Genomic DNA, 18,459 nt, shown 5'->3' with positions numbered 1-18,459 from the left:
TGTAAGATTAAGTTTTATGAAGGATACAGAAGTGTCGAAAGCACCCCATCAGAGTATCCACATTGGTGCATTGACTATTGCTCTATAGCACTCACTAAAGGCCCTTAGTCCAGACTGCACAACTTTTCAGTCGATGACAGTAAAGTGCTAGTCACACGCTGTTGGGGGGGGGGGGGGGGGGGGGGGGGCTTATCATGCTCCCATGAGGGAAAAGACTGGTTGTGTATTGAACAAAAACTAGTTGCAGATGTTCGCAGACTATAATCTCAAGGACATTGAGCAGATTTGATTTCTAAACATGTTAGTGACTCCAGTTGTGTAATCTGAATTGAATTATGCTGAATTGAGTTCCCTCCCCCCCCCAGATATAGTGTTAAATGTGAAGTTGCAGACAGTGATGGCAAAGGACGAGTTTCCATCCCTGACAGTCGCGTAGTTTTTATTTTATTTTTATTTTATTTGGCGATCGCACTTACTTTCTGCAACTGAGCAGTTGTGTAGATTGAAAGGGCCTGAACGGCTTTCTGTATTGAGTGTCACTGGATCCTTACTCTAAACAGAAACAATGTTCCTCCAGCTCGTCCCTTGGATGTATATCGAAAAACTACAATAGGTAGTACTGTAGGATGAATTAATTGACATGATATTTGACCTTCCCCTCATGGTCAGCCATTTTTTTCACAGCCCACTATATCACCCATACTCTGTCAGCCTTCCATGCACAAAAAGGCCCTCTTTAATAAGCTGACTATAGGTATTTATATTTAGTGGACTTGTGAAACACTGTACTATAAGTGTGTGTCCAGAATAAATAATCACCTGGTTGTTGGATAACATAGTCGTCCTGTTAGTTAGCATGAAGCAGGTCCAGTCAGGATACACTAGGTGCAGCAATGCTAGTCCAACTTCCCTGTTTCCAATGTTTGATTCCTGAATGTAGCAAGTAGAATTTTGTTTTAGTTTTTTTCTGAAAGAAATGTATTTATAGAAAGACATTAGTTCTCATACCCTCTCAGTGAAAAATAGAAACAGTTATATGGACGTGGTCTTGTATCAAGTGGATTTCACAGGTGAAATCTATTAGAGAATAGCTTTCACATGGTATGCTGTATTCAATCAGTCAGAGACTTGTCTACACAGACTGAAGCCTCATGACAAGGAGGAGTGGATTTTTCACATCTTTACTTACTTTGCAAAGGCATTCCTATTCCGCTGGCCTTGTGTGAATGGTTGTGGGATTTTAGTACATTCCACTACAGTGACAGGTGGTCATAGTCAATATTACAGTACAAATGTAAAAAATTACTGCAAAAAAAGATCTTAAATCAAATAATTGTCCTTATATAATTGTCTTTAGTACTAACACATTTTTCTTAATCACGTATAACACATTATGATTTATCTTCTTTATAACTCTGATTAACATAAACATAACATATCATAACATTCCCTATGCATGAGTATCTTGTTCAGTCAGAAATTTCATATGAATAACATGGCCCTCAGTTTATTTGTGGGTAACAGGAGGATAATAGATATAAGGCAGTGTTACATCTGTTGCCTGTACAGTGAATATGCTGTCTTTGGTGTTGATGAATACATTGTCCATCTAAGCCTTTCCCCACAATTAAGTTATATGAATCGTGTTATACACGTCTACGAACTCCGTATTGCTGCTTTAAAGGTTATTTTTAGTCTGTACAGACTTTACCAGCATTAAAGACCCCCAGAGTACCACATTTCCTCAACCACACTTGAAAGATGGTGTCAAGTACTCCTCCAGCATCTTCTCACTTGTTTTGTGCCTCGCAAAGTCTTCTCTGTGATCTGAACACCTCAACTTAGATTTCTCTGTCCATAACATCTTCCACCCAGTATCCGTTTTCTTGTATCCATGTTTTCATTTGCCTGTCTGAGATATGGCTTTCTCTTTGAAACTCAGCCAGAATTCCTCTTCACTGATGAAGATAAGACTGGTGTACTCTAGGCACTATTAAACAAAGCTGCTAGCTGAGGACCTGTAAGGCATCTGTTTCTGATGTTATCCTCCTGCACAGTTGTGCACTGGGGCCTCACACTTCTCTTTCTGCCCTAGTTAGGGCCAGTTCTGTGAAGGATGTGTTGCAAAATATCTTTAATTTCTTTCATGGTCTCCTTTCTATTATAAAATTCATAGTGGTCATTAAAGCTAGAACATTGTGTTAAAGCTTTTGAGATATCTATATTGTCACTTGTCACATGTCTATAATGATACTTGATATAATAATAATTATGTAAATACCAACCATTTGGTCAAGCTGACAAAGAAGAAAGACAAAGATTTTTAGTTATACACAGGAAAAGATGTTAAATTCCTTGTACTATTGGATGAGGACTTCCCACAACGGTCAGTCCTCTCACTGTCACATGCAAGTACACAACAACCTAACCTAACCAATATAACAAATGCCCAACCATAGATCCTGAGCAGCAGGATACAACAACACACAACTGGCTGGTGACAGCCACAACATATGCCGCCTGTTGTATCCGGGATCCGTAAAGGTCACAGTACAACATGCGTTGTACAAGGCTGCTTTTCACAGTACAACATGCGTTGTCTGTAGCCCACTACTGCTAAACACAACAACATGACCGCCCAACCAAAGCAGCACGATACAACAACAGCAAAGCTGTCTTTGAGAGCATTCACTGGGGTTTTCAAGCAGGCACCTTCCTTCATTAGTGTTTCAATGAACTAGGCCCACGACACCCCTAGAAGGCTCAACAGTGGTGTCTGGCGTCCCACACCTACCCCACTCCATACTCATGATGGGGTAGACACATGCCACTACCAGAGAAAACAAGCGATACACCTCAAGAAATGCTCGACAAGAGTTCACATATCTCAGTGTTAGCTTAGGTTAATTCATGGCCTCAAGTATTCTGCAAGTGCCTCAGCCACAACCATTGCCAGAGTAACTGGTGGATAGGTTGGTTCATTGGTTTCTGGGCAGTCCACTGGTGAGGTAGAGACAAACGGCCCACTTTTTTGCCACTTGCCTTAAAACATTTTAAAAATGTCATAAATGTAACTTTACCCCTCAAAACTGACATGTTACAATAGGACACTGTTACAAATGTCAAGGACCTGTTTGTCCTCAATTCATTGCAACTGCCCTCAAGGTATTCATTGATCTTAAATGTTAATTGAAAATATGTAAGACAGATATGTTTAGAGTAGTCATGTACAGAGTATTGCAAGATGGTCCTGAAGAATGCAGCCTAGTATAGACATCTCAGGTTCAACTGTAGTTCCTGTACCCCAATCATTGCTTGACTCCAAAATTACCATTTACAGGCCACTGGATGCACAGATAACTAGGACACAGGTGGCAGGTCTTATACTCTGACACAACATTTACACTGACGGTTGACAGATACGTTAACATAAAACAGAGCTAAACTAAGGCATCAAACAACAATAAAACGTGGACGACATGATAAGAGTTACTCACAATAACACCAGACACAAATGGGAAGGTAAAATCACATTATTCCAAGAATGCTGAATTACCGAACACCAGTTCCTCGTTCGCAAGGCATGGTGGGAGCTGTCTCACCCACATACACACATGGAAGAGCAAAGCCCCTTGCAGGCTATACTATAGAAACGAAAGATGTATGTTGCATACATATGTTAAAATCACTGTGTCACTAAAGCTGATTTTTTGCAACAACACAAAAAAAGATTACAAAAGCAAAACCTTACAACTGTACCTGGTCTCTAATAATAGGGGCATCTAAATGGGTTGTGGCTGGTGAGAGGTGGCAGAACAGCAACGGGTTACCTCCCATTTTAGCTTATATGGATGGCATGACGACATCTGCTCCATGTTCCTGTCAGCTGTTTTCAGCTAAATTGAACAATATTCTGAAATGGGCAAGGAAACTTAGCTAATGTAGGAGTGAATTTATCAGGGAAAACTGGTGATTGATGGTGAGGTGATGGCTTCTATTGTAGAGAAACCAGTGAATAGTTTAGGCAGGTGGTACAATTTCATGCTGAGTGACCGAGGACAGGCTGAAGAGCTTAGATAATTCATTGTTAAGACTATCATTGCTATTGATGAGACCTTCTTGCCTGTGAAACTGTCTGTGCCATGTGCCAAGACCAGCCTGGAAATGGCTTTGTCACAGTTTAAGGATACAGCAGTCAAGGTATATTATAGCATAGGGATAACATTGGGCAGGTACAGAGTGGAAGAGCAGGGTTTGGGCCTGGTGACAGTTGGAAAGCATGGGGTAAGGCTACATTGTCAGGGAGGAGGCAGATCGTAACCAGCTTTGTCCGTGAGCAAGAGAAGGAATCTAGACGAGTAGCAACGGCTTCTCAGACAAAGCAAGGCCAATGGAGGATGTTGTATCCTGCTGCTTTGGTTGGGAAGTCATGTTGTCGTGTTTTGCAGTAGTGGGCTGCAGACAACGCATATTGTACTGTATGTAGAGTATAGATATGATGGTTGTAGTGCACCCTGTTGACATAATACATAGGCTAGGTTCTTGGATATGAGTACTTGTGGGAGGTCTCCAACCAATAGCAGAAGGAATTTAACTTATTTTCCTGCGTATAACTAAAATGCCTTTGTGTACTTTAGTGTATTGTCTTGGATGAATTTACCTCAGGTTTTTAAATCATCCTTACTTGCAAATTTTTACTACGTTACTTACAAAAACATAAAAAAGCCGGTGCAAGATTTGAGTAAGATCACTAAAATAGTCACTGACATAGCACCCCATTCTGTGCCTGTAGTCAATGGCCTATGGTGTGGTGCTGGAGTGCATAGACATACATATGTCCATGCTGGAGTGGGCACTCAAAGGAGAGTGCCTCCCTTCCATAATCAACTACAGCCACTGAGTGGGGTAGTCAGAGACCAGAAGAAGAGGATGGTACACACTGACTGTACGGACAGTCATTTTCTACAGTTTCTTCACAGTTTTTGAGGTAGACAGATGCAGGTGTATCTCTGTAGGGATCCTTTCCATGATGTCAAACTCTTTTAACCTTTTAATAACATTTACGAACCTGTCAGTGGCTAAAACAAGTGGTTCACTTTAATATGCATGCTGGCTCCATAGGATTCCATTGTAAAGCGTTCTAATTCAATACTTGACCGATTTCGGTTTTGATTACTCACCCTCCTACTAAACCTCCTACAATTCCGGGTCGTGGCACCAATGTAACCTGCGTTGTGTGGATTAGCACAGTCCCGCATCAGACTCGAGCTCTCAACCTCTGGTGTGGGAGGCGGGCGTGCTAATAAGGAGGCTACATTTTTTTTTTTTTTTACCCTTCAGCAGTTTTGAACATCCTAGTAAAATAATGTGTCCATCAACAATGTATCTAAGATTTAAAAAATCTTTGTTATATTCTGTGAACACAGATATTCTTTAGAACGTTAATTCTACAACATTCTAAATTATGGTCATGGTACCTGCTGAAGGGTTAAGGTGTCAGGGAGTGAGGTTTGCAGAGTTGCTGACTTGCTGTGAGAATCGGCGAGTGATCAAAACAAGTGTATTTTTTTTTGCGTGAGATACATTGAAGTTAATGATTTTTCCCATGCCAGCGTCAGACAGGACATACAAGCATGCATCTCATGTCAAAAGCGTCAAAAGCAACCCTGGATTTACTCACTGCACAGCACTGTACCTGCAGTAGCGTGCAAGTGGGGTTGTGTGTTCCGGTTGCGTTTCCTGATTGTGTGTAGTTCCCATAATTTTGTGTGTTCTCTTTTGAAGTTTATTTTGTGATTAATGTTCGAATTTTGAATGCATTCGTACTCCCTTTTGTGTTAATGTCAGCGTGTACTTTCTGTTTGTGATTAGAGTCGGTGTGTTGTGTGCAGGTGTAGTGTTCCTGTACCCTTGCCCTGTAGATTATGTCTTCTTACAACATCCCTACTATGAACGTAAATTTGCTAATTCACCAAGCTATATTACCCTCCGCCAACGACTGACTAGTCGACACATTATTAAGGCATGGATGTGTGTGATAGGTCGGGGAAGAAGCCGTGGACTTGAGCGAAGCGGGCGGTGACGATATATCACGCTTAAAAGCTAGGTTCTACCGAGATTTGAACTCGGATCGCTGGATTCAGAGTCCAGAGTGCTAACCATTACACCATAGAACCTCTGTAGACTACGCCAAGGTCTCGTCACAATTTGTAAAAGTAATAGTAATAGTAAGTCGCCTGAGAAATATCTAGGTATTAGCCTGTAGTAATGTGTTTTTATTGAGGAAATGGACTAAAGTCAGCTAGTCAGGACAGTACAGTCTATTTTGCAGGAAGAAGGCCACAACATGTTGTTATCATGGTGGTGGGCCTACAGCTGATCAGTATACACTGGGTGGCGATGATGAGCCATTTAGGTTACGATCTTGTGTGTCCACAATTCAGTCGAAGAAGAAATTGGAAGATTTTCGAGTGGAGCATCAGGTGAGTCTTTTTGGATGTTTTTCCAGCCTGTTCTATTTGTCGTTAAAACATTTAATTTTGTATAGATTTGCCATATTGTGTCAGAGTAACCCGAAGGCTAAACATAGCCCAACATGGACGAATTGTCTTTATCTTGAGAAAAAAACACTATAGAAGACTGTTGGGGTTGTTCGAGTGCATGGACTTCTCATGTAAGGGCAGTTAAGCCTCTTTCTGTTGGACGACTTGGTCCTCTCGTGTAAAGGCCATTTTTCTGTTGGGTGGCACTCTACGAAGTAATTGTAGCTAATGCAGCTGTTGTGGGTTGTACATGGAAATAATGACAATGAGCACTGCTGAATCGTCTAACGTTACTACCAGTCTCTTTTTATCCCACTGTCTTTTTAAAAGTCTTTTCACGAAGCAAATCAATAAAGAAAAACGTAATGGACTCTTCTAAGCACACAGCAAGGTAGCAGACAATGTTGTTTTAGGGAAACACAAGGACATGTTGTTGTATTTGCTGTTCAGTAGAGCTATTCATAATCTAAATACAGTATTTCAAGAACGGGGTGGGGTGCATTGTGCTTCCCCATAACATTCATTCACCAACATTAAATGAACATTAGATTGCTTTGAGTTAAAGCTCACTATCCTCTGAAGAAATTCATATTTCTTACATTGTAATCTCATGCATTTCATTTTCCATACTGAACCATTCTCTTAGACTGTGAAACGGCTACCACCTTTAACACAAGGATATTCCTAGCAAACTAATTTTTTTTTGTCCCTTTAGCATCCAGTATCAGACTAGGCGGAGAACATGCCAAACCGCTGTTGTGCGTATGGCTGTGGGAAGTCCTACGATCAGAATGTGACACTCTTCCGCTTCCCCAAAGAACCTGAGGACTTTAACAAATGGCAGAAGCAGGTCCAGAGGACCCGCAGCAACTGGTTTGCTAAACCCTTTTCCCATCTGTGCAACGAGCACTTTGGTAAGGAGTGCTTCGAACCCAGATCCAACGCCGTCAACAAGACAATGGGAAACAAAGGCTTGAAGCTGAAGGAAGGGGCCGTCCCGACTGTTTTCATCCGCCCCCCGTGTAGAGCCTGTGGGGGCCATGGTTCCTGCTGCCCAGTGTGCACCCCCAAAGGAAAGAGGCAGGGTCTCTGCATTGAACCAAGAGACGCTGGCACGGTGTGTAACAGCAGCAGAGAGACTGGTTTCATGAAAAAATAAATGAAGAAATATGTATTATGGTTTAATCTCCCTCTCTTACAGGATGATGGGCTTAAATGGGCTCCTGTTTTTGGGAGTTCAGATTATGATGAGACGGAGGAGGAGGAGGAAGAAGAAGAGGACGACGACGACGATGAAGATGAAGAAGAACCCATGGAGGGAGAGGAGGAAATGGAGCCATTTGATGAAAGAGAAAAAGATCTTCCAGGTGAGAAGAAAGGGAAAAATTAAAAGTGCATCCAGATGTGCTTCACCACTAATTACTTGTGTGTCAGTGGACCTTCAACAATTTGGAAGATGAAGTTTGTAAAATCCTCCTTTCATTCTGTTAGTTTTGAATTACTCAGCTTTTATTTTTAATTCTTCCACTAGCCACTGACAGCACTTTTGTTTGTTATTTTCCTGTCACAACTACTACCTCCTCACTCCCTACCTACCCTTTCCCTCAGCTGTCTGTGAGATGTGTGGGATCACTGGCACCAAAGGCAACTTCTACTCCAGTACCAAGCGATTCTGCAGTGTCTCCTGCTCACGGTCCTTTTCTTCCAACTCTAGGAAGGCCTCCATTCTGGCTCGGCTACAGGTAAATTGTGTCTCTTTCTCATATATACCCACACTCTCTCTACCTTTACCTCTTTCTTTCCCATTTGTACTTCTCTATTTTTCCTTCTATCATAACCCCCTTTTCTGTCTGTATCCCGTTCTTGGCAAATTAGTGTTTATCCAATGTGGGTGTGATCAAACTGAGTTTTAGACAGTGAACCATTGGAAGTTTTCAAAGTAAAAATCACTTTTATTGTTATTAACCTGCATTTGTCCATGGTTTGGAGCAGAGAAGGATGGATTATCACTTCACAGTTTTGTAAGCACCGCATAACTAATCACCAAGCCAAAACACACATAGATCAGCTTTTATTCCAGCTTATAATATTCCAAATGTGCCATTTGCTAAATCGTGAGCACAGAACACGCCACCTGCATGGAGTGTTCACAGTGGCGTTAAATCTATTGCGGTACATGAAAAACTTTGACCTTCACTTCAAGTGCACCATAAAAATTCTGTTGAGTTGACTGTTGAAGTCTTCAGACGTAATGGTTGTACCCTTTGAAAAAGGTTTGTTGGCTACTATTAATAACTGAGCCGATCCACGAGAGATATTCTGGGTTGTGTTTGTCGCTTTGCTCCAAGACCACAATTCTTCTTGAATCGAATAGCTCTGAGCGAAGCCGCTGATGAGCTCTTTAAGAAACTGGCCAATGATGGAGGGGATTTGTCTGTGTGTTTATTTGTGTATGTACAGGGAAAGCCACCCTCAAGGAACGCTACAGTGCTGAACAAGACTGGTTTTACAGGTGGCCACCTCCCACAAACTCTGTTACCCCCACAGGATACTCCAGCTATTCGGGAAGATGGTGAGAAAGGTGTCCTTTTTCTTCACTTGTGCCCACAACCCCACTCACATACGTACATACACTCGCAAGCTGTAAGGTCCATGATAAGAAGCGCATTCAATTCCACAAATTCTTGCATAGGTGACCAGGGTTTGTGAAGAGTCCAATCAGACTCCAAATCAAATTCATGTTCAATTCCTAGAGAAGTAAATGACGCTGGTTTTACTGTAGATTCCTGATGCTGTAGAGTACACGATTGAGACAAGCCAAAGTGTGTCCATGGCTCCAACTTCTAAGCATAGCGGAGAGATAAAAAAAGTGTGTGTAGTCTGTGGTGTGTGGGCTTGACTGCCTTTCCTGGATTAAGCCTGTATGTCTTGCCTCCAGTAATTGCTGGAATGAAGTGTGGAAAATTCTGGAAACTGAGAGTTTTGATCAGCTTTTTCTTGTCCATGATCAGTTTTGGCTCTAGCACTCTAGCACTTTTTTGGGTTCAGAAAAAATAGAAATATTATAAGAAACCGAAACTAGACACTCCAGATGCACAGAATTTTCGGAAAATGTAATGATCATTACTATTGTGGGTATTGAAACATGTTCCTAACACGCATCTCTGCTTCTCCACCTTCCCCAGTAGCAACAGGTAGTTTTGATTGGGGTGGTTATCTGGACAAACACAACAGCCCTGCAGCATCAGTGTCCTCCTTCAGACACGTAAGGCTCTTCCATTAAACATTAAGTGATGTTTCTTTAGTCCTATTCTATGATCAAGTTTGGTTCTGGCCTTTTGTATTCCCATCTGGGTTTGCCCCCCAGAAGTCTCTGTTGGGTTCTCATAGTGGATTATTGGTGGTGGGTGTGGGTGGATGATGTCAATTAAAGCTTTTGAGTTTTTCTTATATTCTTTGAATGACCGATTGTTTGGTGTGTTGGTCAACACGCACAAACATGAAAACTTGAGTTCAGATTCCTGTTGTCAACAGGTTCCCCTCACAGACAAGTGGGACGACATCAGAAAGGGCATCAAAGTGGAGATAGTCAATAACAAGGCAACTTTACACAGCAAGGTCTATTGGATCGCCACTGTTCTTAAACTAGCAGGTAAGACTGTGATGTTGCCCACTGGCCATTGGCACTGATTGTTATTGATGTGAGACTGCTCATGTTACCTCTCAGGTGGTTTTGTGTGGTTTAGTCTGTCATTGAAGCATTTCACCCGGTCAGCTGTGTGGTTAAAAACATTTCATGGTTGTGTCGTGCACTGAGAGTAAAAAAAAAAAAAAGCTTTTGACCAATTGGTTGTGTTGGTGTTTTTGTATTTCTGACTAGGTTATGATGTTAAGCTTCGCTTTGAGGGCTTTGAAGAGGACAGCAGCCATGATTTCTGGTGTAATCTGGGCAGTGCTGACATCCACCCCATCGGCTGGTGCGCTGTAAACAGCAAGCTACTGGTGCCCCCACTCAGTGAGTCAGTGACATCACAAGCCAGCATTCCCCAACAGCAGTTGGCAGAGTCCACGCTTGTTTAGCAAAGTCTCAGACTTGCCTGACTTTTGTCCAACTATCTCTGTTGATCACATCCAGCCTGGACTAGTTTACAGCTCTCTTTTTCTTCCCTATTTGTTCACAGTAGTATTATGATTGCATAAACAAAATATAGTTGCTAAATACACAACAGATCTACTGGTATTCCAGTTGTAATCTAATATCTATTTTGGAATGCAGTTTGAATAATAATAATAATAATAATAATAATAATAATAATAAATGAGGAATGAGGCATGTTCTGCTGGTGACAACCAGGACAGTGCAGTTCCAGGGTCTAATGTTTGGTGGGGCTTTGACTCCTCCCTCCTGACAGCCATGCATCAGCAGCTGGAAGACTGGAAGACCTATTTGATGAAGAATCTGGTGGGAACCCACACACTGCCTGTGGACTTTCACATCACGGTGAGAGTGACAACTGTACACCTCCTATTAATGCTTTTACTGAGTGTCAAAGCTCCATGTTGTCTTTTTCAACTGTCTGCCTTTTCTCCACATCCCCCTCCCCTGATCTTGGATCAGTTGGCGGATGCGATGCGATGCCCCTTTCGTCAAGGCATGCGTGTGGAGGTGGTGGACCGGGCGCTGGTGAGCCGGACAAGGCTGGCGATGGTGGACACGGTGATCGGGGGTCGACTGCGGCTCCTGTACGTGGAGGGCGGCCAGGTGGCCAAAGACCAGGAGTACGCTGATTTCTGGTGCCACATATACAGCCCTCTGGTGCACCCGGTAGGCTGGTCCCACAGTGTCGGCCACCTCATCAAGGATGCAGGTAAATAGAGGAGTTAGGTGAATACAGTTAAGATGTTCTGCTTCTGCATACTCATACATGTCTATTTGTTCATCTTCTTAGAAGTGATTATTATTTAAAGTATTATATTATTTGTATTTAATAGTTTTTGACCATAATCAAGGTGTGATGGTGTTTGGCCTTCGGATGGAGTTCTTTGTGCCATTGGTGCACTATAATTGAGATGGAGTAGTTATGAGTAGAGCTGTTATCATAGAGTCGTTCGTTATTTGATACTCATAATGGATGTGAGCGGTGGCAGAGTCATGAAGTCTGTGCCTCGTCAATGGTTTGTTATACGCGATTTGTCAGGATTGTAAACATTCAAATATGCAGTGCTTTTGTTTGACTTTTGTAATTTCGTTTGTTTGTAATAGAATATCCTGAGCAGTCGCCAGCACTATGCAAGTTTTCTGAAAGTTTCCCGAGCTTATTCAAGAAGGTGAGAGAGATTTTTGCCTGTGGGTGTTAGGATGAAACAGGTTCATGTGTTACTGCGTAAGTTTTGTGATCTTTTAAATCTCGTTGACACATGAATTATACCATCGATTTTGTATACTCTATCAAAGTATGCTTTGTGTATTACTTTGTGATGCTGACTGTGATACTAATTACTAGTGATACCACTGAAATTATACTGACTGCATGTGTGTCTCAGTCCAGGACGGTGTTCATGGAAGGTGGGTTTTTCGAGGAGGGGATGAAGCTGGAGGCCATTGACCCACTGAATCTTGGGAACATCTGTGTAGCAACTGTGCGCAAGGTTGTTCACCCCTCCTTCAGTCATAAATAGTTTTTCTGTCATGGTATTTGGCTTCCAGGAAGTAGGATTCATTTCTGCATAGTAATCCATTTACAAAAGGTCTGCAATACACATTTTGGCATCAGATACTAGCCAGTCTGATCTGGTTTTAGTGTAGTTCCTATGCGGTTCAACACAATATTGTAAAGCAAATTCCTTTGGACCCTGAAAATGTTTGTGATTAACTGTGTAATTCTCATCCTGCTCTTTGCATATTGTAGGTACTTCTGGATGGCTACATCATGGTGGGCATTGATGGTGTTGAGATTGGAGATGGCTCCGATTGGTTCTGTTACCATGCCAGCTCGCATGCCGTCTTGCCCACAGGATACTGTGATAAGAATGATATTCCCCTCACCCTCCCTCCCGGTAAACCCAATCTCTCTCATTGTCATATGACGTCAAGCACCCTTTGGTTTAGCTGGGCAAAATGTCCAAAACAACAGCAAACTTAACGGACTTCAGGGTTGTAACAAATCATTGCCTTTAACTCATTGTGTGTTTGAGTGTGTGTGTTTTTCCTTAATTTTTTGAAGATAAGCCTGTAAGTTGAGGTGTGTTTTCATATAAGAGAATAAAATACACAGTGATAAACTGATTAGACATGTTATAAATCAGAAGAAGTGTCATTATTAGGTATTTGTTATTCTTCTGATGTCCAACAGGTCACCAACTTGCAACTTTCAGTTGGGTAAAATATCTGGAAGAATCGGGTGCTGTAGCTGCACCCAAAAGGCTTTTCAACACTGTGAGTGCTTTGAGAACTCCTCAGTGAGAAACGTGTGTTTTTCCAGCATCTCTCTGAATGCTAGAAAATGGGAGAGGTGTGAGAGTTAATCAGGTTTTCATGTGCATGTGTATCGATCTGTCTTCAGGATGAGGTGGGCCACGGCTTCATCCGTGGCATGAAGCTGGAGGCTGTGGACCTGATGGAGCCGCGGCTGGTGTGCGTGGCCACAGTGCAGCGCTGCGTGGGCCGCCTGCTGCTGCTGCACTTCGACGGTTGGGAGTCGGAGTTCGACCAGTGGGTGGACTGCGAGTCTCCAGATATCTACCCGGTCGGCTGGTGCAAGCTCCATGGTTACCAGCTTCAGGCGCCTGTCAGTCAAGGTATGCGGAGGACGAAGACAGTGGCATCATATAGTTGGATTTCTTGTGGTTTCCCCTGTTTAGACATATACTTGTTACAAGTGCTTGTACCTATCAAGTATCATGTTGTCAGTCATCTCGCAAAACAGTCAGTCCATCAGGTGCACATTGTGTTGGGTTTAGGTAAGAGTAACAGGAACAGTTATGATGGTGTCGTGTAGTCCTTTTAAGCACACACACCTACTGCAGCAAGGCATGTTTCCTGGAGATAAAAGAGCATGGGCATTCTTGTGACCAAAAGAGTGGACTACAACTCATCATTGTGAAGACAGCCTTAAGTGTAATAATTTAAAAGAGTAACAGAACACGTGAGTTTGTGAAACATTTGGCTGGGTCTGTTTCTTGCCCCGGTATATGTGAAACCACTCACATCCTCAGATCGTTCTTTTTGATGACTTTTTCTAAGGGATTTTGCCCACCAGCCACATGGGCAATTGAGTGAGCCTCAATATTGGTAGTCAACATATTTTTTGGTGACCCAAATGTTTAAAACCATGACAAAATTAGCATTTTATCCAAACTTGCCTCTACTATTATAATCTAGCCTTAGGTCTAGTCTTTATTTGTTTCGGTTGCTATAATTTCCATTTATGTATTTGCATTGTTACAGGGGTAAAATAAATGAAAAATGATGATGGATGTGGCAGTAGATGATGTTATTTGAATAACTGCATCTGCAGACATTGGTAATGGATCATGAGGGTGTGTATGGTCTTTTCGCAGAACCCTTGCTGGGACAAGAACGCAAGAAGACTAACAGACCGTACTCAGGAAAAAAGAGTAAGTCTGCGCTGAGCAATAGGCAGCCTGACGGCATCGAAAGTGAGTTCATATCAGCCTACTTGAGTTCAATGGGATTGGGTAATGGTTCTTAATATTCCATATGTGTAATAATTTTAGCATTGTTATCTGTCTTGAAAATCACTCATTTATATTTCTGTATATTTCAAGGAACACTGTGCTTGTAAGTTGAAATCCTATCACACCCACACGGTATAATAGGCAATGAAGTCCGAGGCATTAAGACTCTTTCAGACTATATGACTTCAGGTGCTTCAGTGACAGTACAGTCTGATTGTCACTCAGCTAACACTACATGACTGTCTGAACTATATGTCTGTCTGTCTGTCTGTCTATATATCTATCTATCTATCTATCTCAATCAATCTATTTATTTATCCCTCCATCCATCCATCCATCCACCCGTTCAAAACCGATGCTTTAATCTTGAACATAATCTTAAACATTTTCAATTTCAATCAATCAGTTAAGTTTTTTTCGCCCTCAACCTGTGCCCCCCCCCCCCCCCCCCTGCTGTAGTTCATTAAGAGACCTACCAATTGAATCCACGCCATTACTGGGTTTGGGTTGATGGCAGACAGGCTCTGGTAACCCCATAGACATAAAACACGTCCGCCATGTTGGTCAGGGCAAAACTGACGGGCAAACCAATGGGAAGCTGCAGTTATTTCGGGCTACAAAGCACTCTAACTTGGTAATTTCTCAACCGATGGCCATAAATGTTGTTTTATATTTAAAAATATTTAAATAGTTTGGATACAACTACTTACGTGGTGGAAAATAAACAAAAACGTGTCCTAAATACTTCACTTGCACTTCTTGTGGAGTCCGCCTTTACTCTACTTCAGAGGTCTTCAACCGGGGGTCCGCTATCTGGTGCCAAAAGACGTTAGCTACTTGCCATAACCATACAATTTGAAATAATTGATCGTTTTGTAATTTCTCGGAACAAATGCTCCTCGTCAGACACCACTGATGGCGGTTCAGATGATCTACCTTCAGAGGATGCCTACATGAACAGCCAAAAGCGTTAACGGGAGAAGACACGTAAATATTCAGAGAATTATCTGAAGTTTGCCTTCACTTACAAAGAGACCGATGGTGAAGAATTAGCAGTGTGCGTGGTTTGCTCTTCCGTGCTATCAAACGACACTATGAAACCATCAAAGCTGCAACGACACTCAAAGACAACCCATGCTCACTTGAAAGAAAAAAAACATTTAATATTTCCCGTTTAAAATCTTGAGGGCCAGCAGACCTTGGTGAGACAATCAGCCAAAGTGTGCGAGCTAGCTTTAAAAGCCTCTTATCAAGTTGCATTACGTGTCGCTCAGACCAAACAGCGATACATAATTGTGGAAAGTTTAATATTGCCAACAGCTAGTGATATGTGCAAAACAATGTTTGGGAAGGATGAGTACGTAAAAAAAAAACTGAAAAGCATCCTAATGCCCGCCCTATTGATTAATTGGCAGCTGTTGTGAGGGCACTACTAGTCGCAAAACTCCCGAAGGCAGATTATTTTGCACTACAATTAGATGAATCCACCGATGTGTCAAACGACGCTCAGCTTTTAGCTTTTTTGCGATTTGTCGACCAAAATGAGATGCAGAAGGAATTTTCGATTCTGTAAGCAGCTGCCTGGAGGTAAAAAAGTTCAGAGATTTTCAAAGTGATTGACAATTTTTTCCGTGAACATGATATACCCTGGCCAAAATGTGTCGCGATGTGCACAGACGGTGCAAGAGCCATATATGACGCACTGCATGCTTCATAGGGAGAATGTTGTTGCCAAAGACATGAATGATGAATTCTCAAACGTCAGATCTCTCACTAGGTATGAGATATTTCATCCATACTTAAGCTTCTCAAGCTACTCAATTCTTTGTCCCTCCCTAATTGAATACAGAGTGACGGCTAACTGTAAGGGAGAAAAAATTTCAATAATAAACAGAATAAATTGAGATGAGTTGTGTGTCACAGATGATTTGTAATTCTGTTCAAACATGTGTAGGAGAGTGTGTGGGAGTGTGTGTGACTGACACTTAATTCCAAATAAATTATATGAATATGAGGCCCAAATTTGGGGCGGCGGGGGTGGTGGTCCCTGCTCAGTGTCTCTCTCAGCCAAAGGGTCCTTGGGCTGAAAAAGGTTGAAGACCCCTGCTCTACTTTGTGCTATGTCAAATATGATATACAATATGTAAAATAGATAGAGAACTTAACTATTAACATAGGCTGATGTTTTCTCTTGCCTGTTGGTGACCTGGTTCCAGTATGGTAGGCCAATACTCTCCCAGGCATGGAAGCTGACGAGGGCAACTGTTTATTCTCATAATGTATAAAACATACAACAGCAGTGGATGCTTATCTCTTATTATTGATATTGGAATTCCTGAGCTTTCAACGAATCAGAGGAAAACATTTTTTGAGAAAACATAAAGGTGCTTATTATCCCCCCCCCCCCCCCCACAATGAAAATCGTAATTCACTAGCGTATGAAGATGCACCAGCGTGTGTGACCTATGGTTTTTGCTGCCTGTCGTATTCTGCGGAAGACAAAGAAGAATCATAATCATAAGAAACAAACACAATAGGGTTCTTTGTGGATTCCTAATTAAACTTATCAGCAGGTCTCCAGTAGTTTTATTCCCGGGAAGCAAACATACTAATGAAAATGTGCATCTGTACTGTACGCCGTTTTGGATAAAAAAAACGTCTGCTAAATGAATAAATAGCGAGATTGTTTTTGTCTTGACCCTGAGCCAGTGCTTCAACATACTGTACTTTCTATACTATAGCATACCTATACTTTCGACTTTATCCCCTCCAAATCACCCTCAGAAGAGTCTTTTCTCTGTTCACTTACATATATGCATGTTGAAATCCAATTGTCAAGCATACACATGATAAATGCGTTCCCAAATTAGTTTGCCCAGCTGTGGTAAAATGGAAAATGGTTGGTTGTTGGAGTTCCTTTCTTAACATTCTGTCATCTGTTTCAGGGAAAAGAATGGTGAAGAGGAAAAGTAGCTCCACCACACCGCCCAAACAGCCCCAAGCGCAGGACGAGGCGCCTTCCTCAGACAGTCAGGTGGCCATCGACCAGGTCATGCAACTGAAGACCGAACCAGAGGAGGAGCCAAAGGAGGAGAGTATGTGTGATTCGACTTACTCATATATATACTTGTTCGATACAGTATACTTGTTCACTTTACTTGTTTGATACAGTACTCTCCGATACTTCATAGGGTTTACTTCCTCCAAATATAAATACTTGTTCGATACAGTACTCTCCGATACTTGATAGGGTTTACTTCCTCCAAATATAAATACTTGTTTGCTATACTTGTTCGATACAGTACTCTCCGATGCTTAATACGGTTTACTTTCTCCCAATATAAATACTTGCTGCATAAAAGTTTTAGCTCTGAGAATTCTGCCAGAGTTTTGACAGCTCTGAATTTTGCCTTGGTACGACCACTTGGGTTGCACGTTGCGCAGGTATGTATTTGTCAGTGATTTTTCTTTTGTTAATTTTCTCTAATGTACGTTCTCTTTTGTTACACCTGCTACCGCAACAGTAATTGCCGTGCAGGTGAAAGTGGAGGAGATGGAAACTGAGACCCCCATCAGCTGTTACCCATCAGGCACTGAGACAGACACCCCAGAGCTACCAGTGGTTGTCAAGCAGGAAGAAGGCGTGACAAAGGAAGAGGTCTGATCCTCATTGACCAGAACTGCATATTGACGCACTCAAGACTATGAAAAAACTCATTCCCTGTGTTGCCTGTATTCAGGCACTTCAAGGCAGATGTGCAGTGCTCGTTTTGATGATGCCCACTATGTGACTTTTGGGCAGACTGTGAAGAACAAAACCAAAATGATGGACATCATCCTTACCTAGTGGTTGTCTGAGCTCACATTCACCCATTCCAACTGTTCAAATGAGTCCTGCCTATTGTGTTTGTAGGCTGTTGCCTTCACATTCACAGTGTTCTTAAAATACAGCTGTCAGAGTCCACCGGTTGTAATAGAGCATTTGTTATTTTAGTTGGAACCTCAGTTACATCACTTTTACAGTTGGCTAGATGATAAATCACATTAAAGTGAACTATGTGGAACTTTGTAATGCTTTTGAAAGGTTTGAGTTTTGTCACACTGTTGTTGGTAATTATCTTCAAAATGTTGCCATTGCAATGCTGTGTAATCCAATAAGACGATGCATCTTCACAACATCTAAGTTGCTCTATCAAAGATTCTGTTGGAAGAATGAACA

The 18,459-nt window shown here is 41.9% G+C and overlaps 1 protein-coding gene and 1 non-coding gene across 6 annotated transcripts; one reads left to right on the top strand and one right to left on the bottom strand.

The window, feature by feature from the left end:
* The first annotated feature begins 5,722 nt into the window (after positions 1 to 5,722).
* l3mbtl2 (L3MBTL histone methyl-lysine binding protein 2) lies at positions 5,723 to 18,309 on the top strand. Of its 5 annotated transcripts, none has more exons than XM_042703169.1 (18): positions 5,723 to 6,482; positions 7,258 to 7,659; positions 7,744 to 7,909; positions 8,151 to 8,284; positions 9,003 to 9,123; positions 9,728 to 9,807; positions 10,077 to 10,194; positions 10,423 to 10,557; positions 10,955 to 11,043; positions 11,161 to 11,410; positions 11,806 to 11,870; positions 12,087 to 12,191; positions 12,452 to 12,599; positions 12,896 to 12,978; positions 13,106 to 13,340; positions 14,103 to 14,159; positions 17,186 to 17,335; positions 17,765 to 18,309. In XM_042703169.1, the coding sequence occupies exons 2-18, from the start codon at positions 7,285 to 7,287 to the stop codon at positions 17,902 to 17,904; spliced, it is 2,451 nt and encodes an 816-aa protein (XP_042559103.1). In that variant the 5' UTR covers positions 5,723 to 6,482; positions 7,258 to 7,284; the 3' UTR covers positions 17,905 to 18,309. The 5 variants fall into 5 exon arrangements, with proteins under 5 accessions (XP_042559103.1, XP_042559102.1, XP_042559101.1 ...); XM_042703168.1 differs by having other exon boundaries at positions 5,724 to 6,482; positions 9,003 to 9,114; positions 9,731 to 9,807; positions 14,103 to 14,201; XM_042703167.1 differs by having other exon boundaries at positions 5,724 to 6,482; positions 9,003 to 9,114; positions 14,103 to 14,201.
* On the bottom strand, positions 6,105 to 6,176 carry trnaq-cug. Its single transcript has one exon. It is a non-coding gene; the product is annotated as a tRNA-Gln (tRNA).
* Positions 18,310 to 18,459: the final 150 nt, after the last annotated feature.

This window comes from Clupea harengus, chromosome 23 (genome assembly GCF_900700415.2).
Source record: "Clupea harengus chromosome 23, Ch_v2.0.2, whole genome shotgun sequence".
Taxonomy (NCBI): domain Eukaryota; kingdom Metazoa; phylum Chordata; class Actinopteri; order Clupeiformes; family Clupeidae; genus Clupea; species Clupea harengus.
The sequence above is the reverse complement of the archived record's forward strand: the minus strand, read 5'-3'. Positions and strand labels throughout refer to the sequence as shown.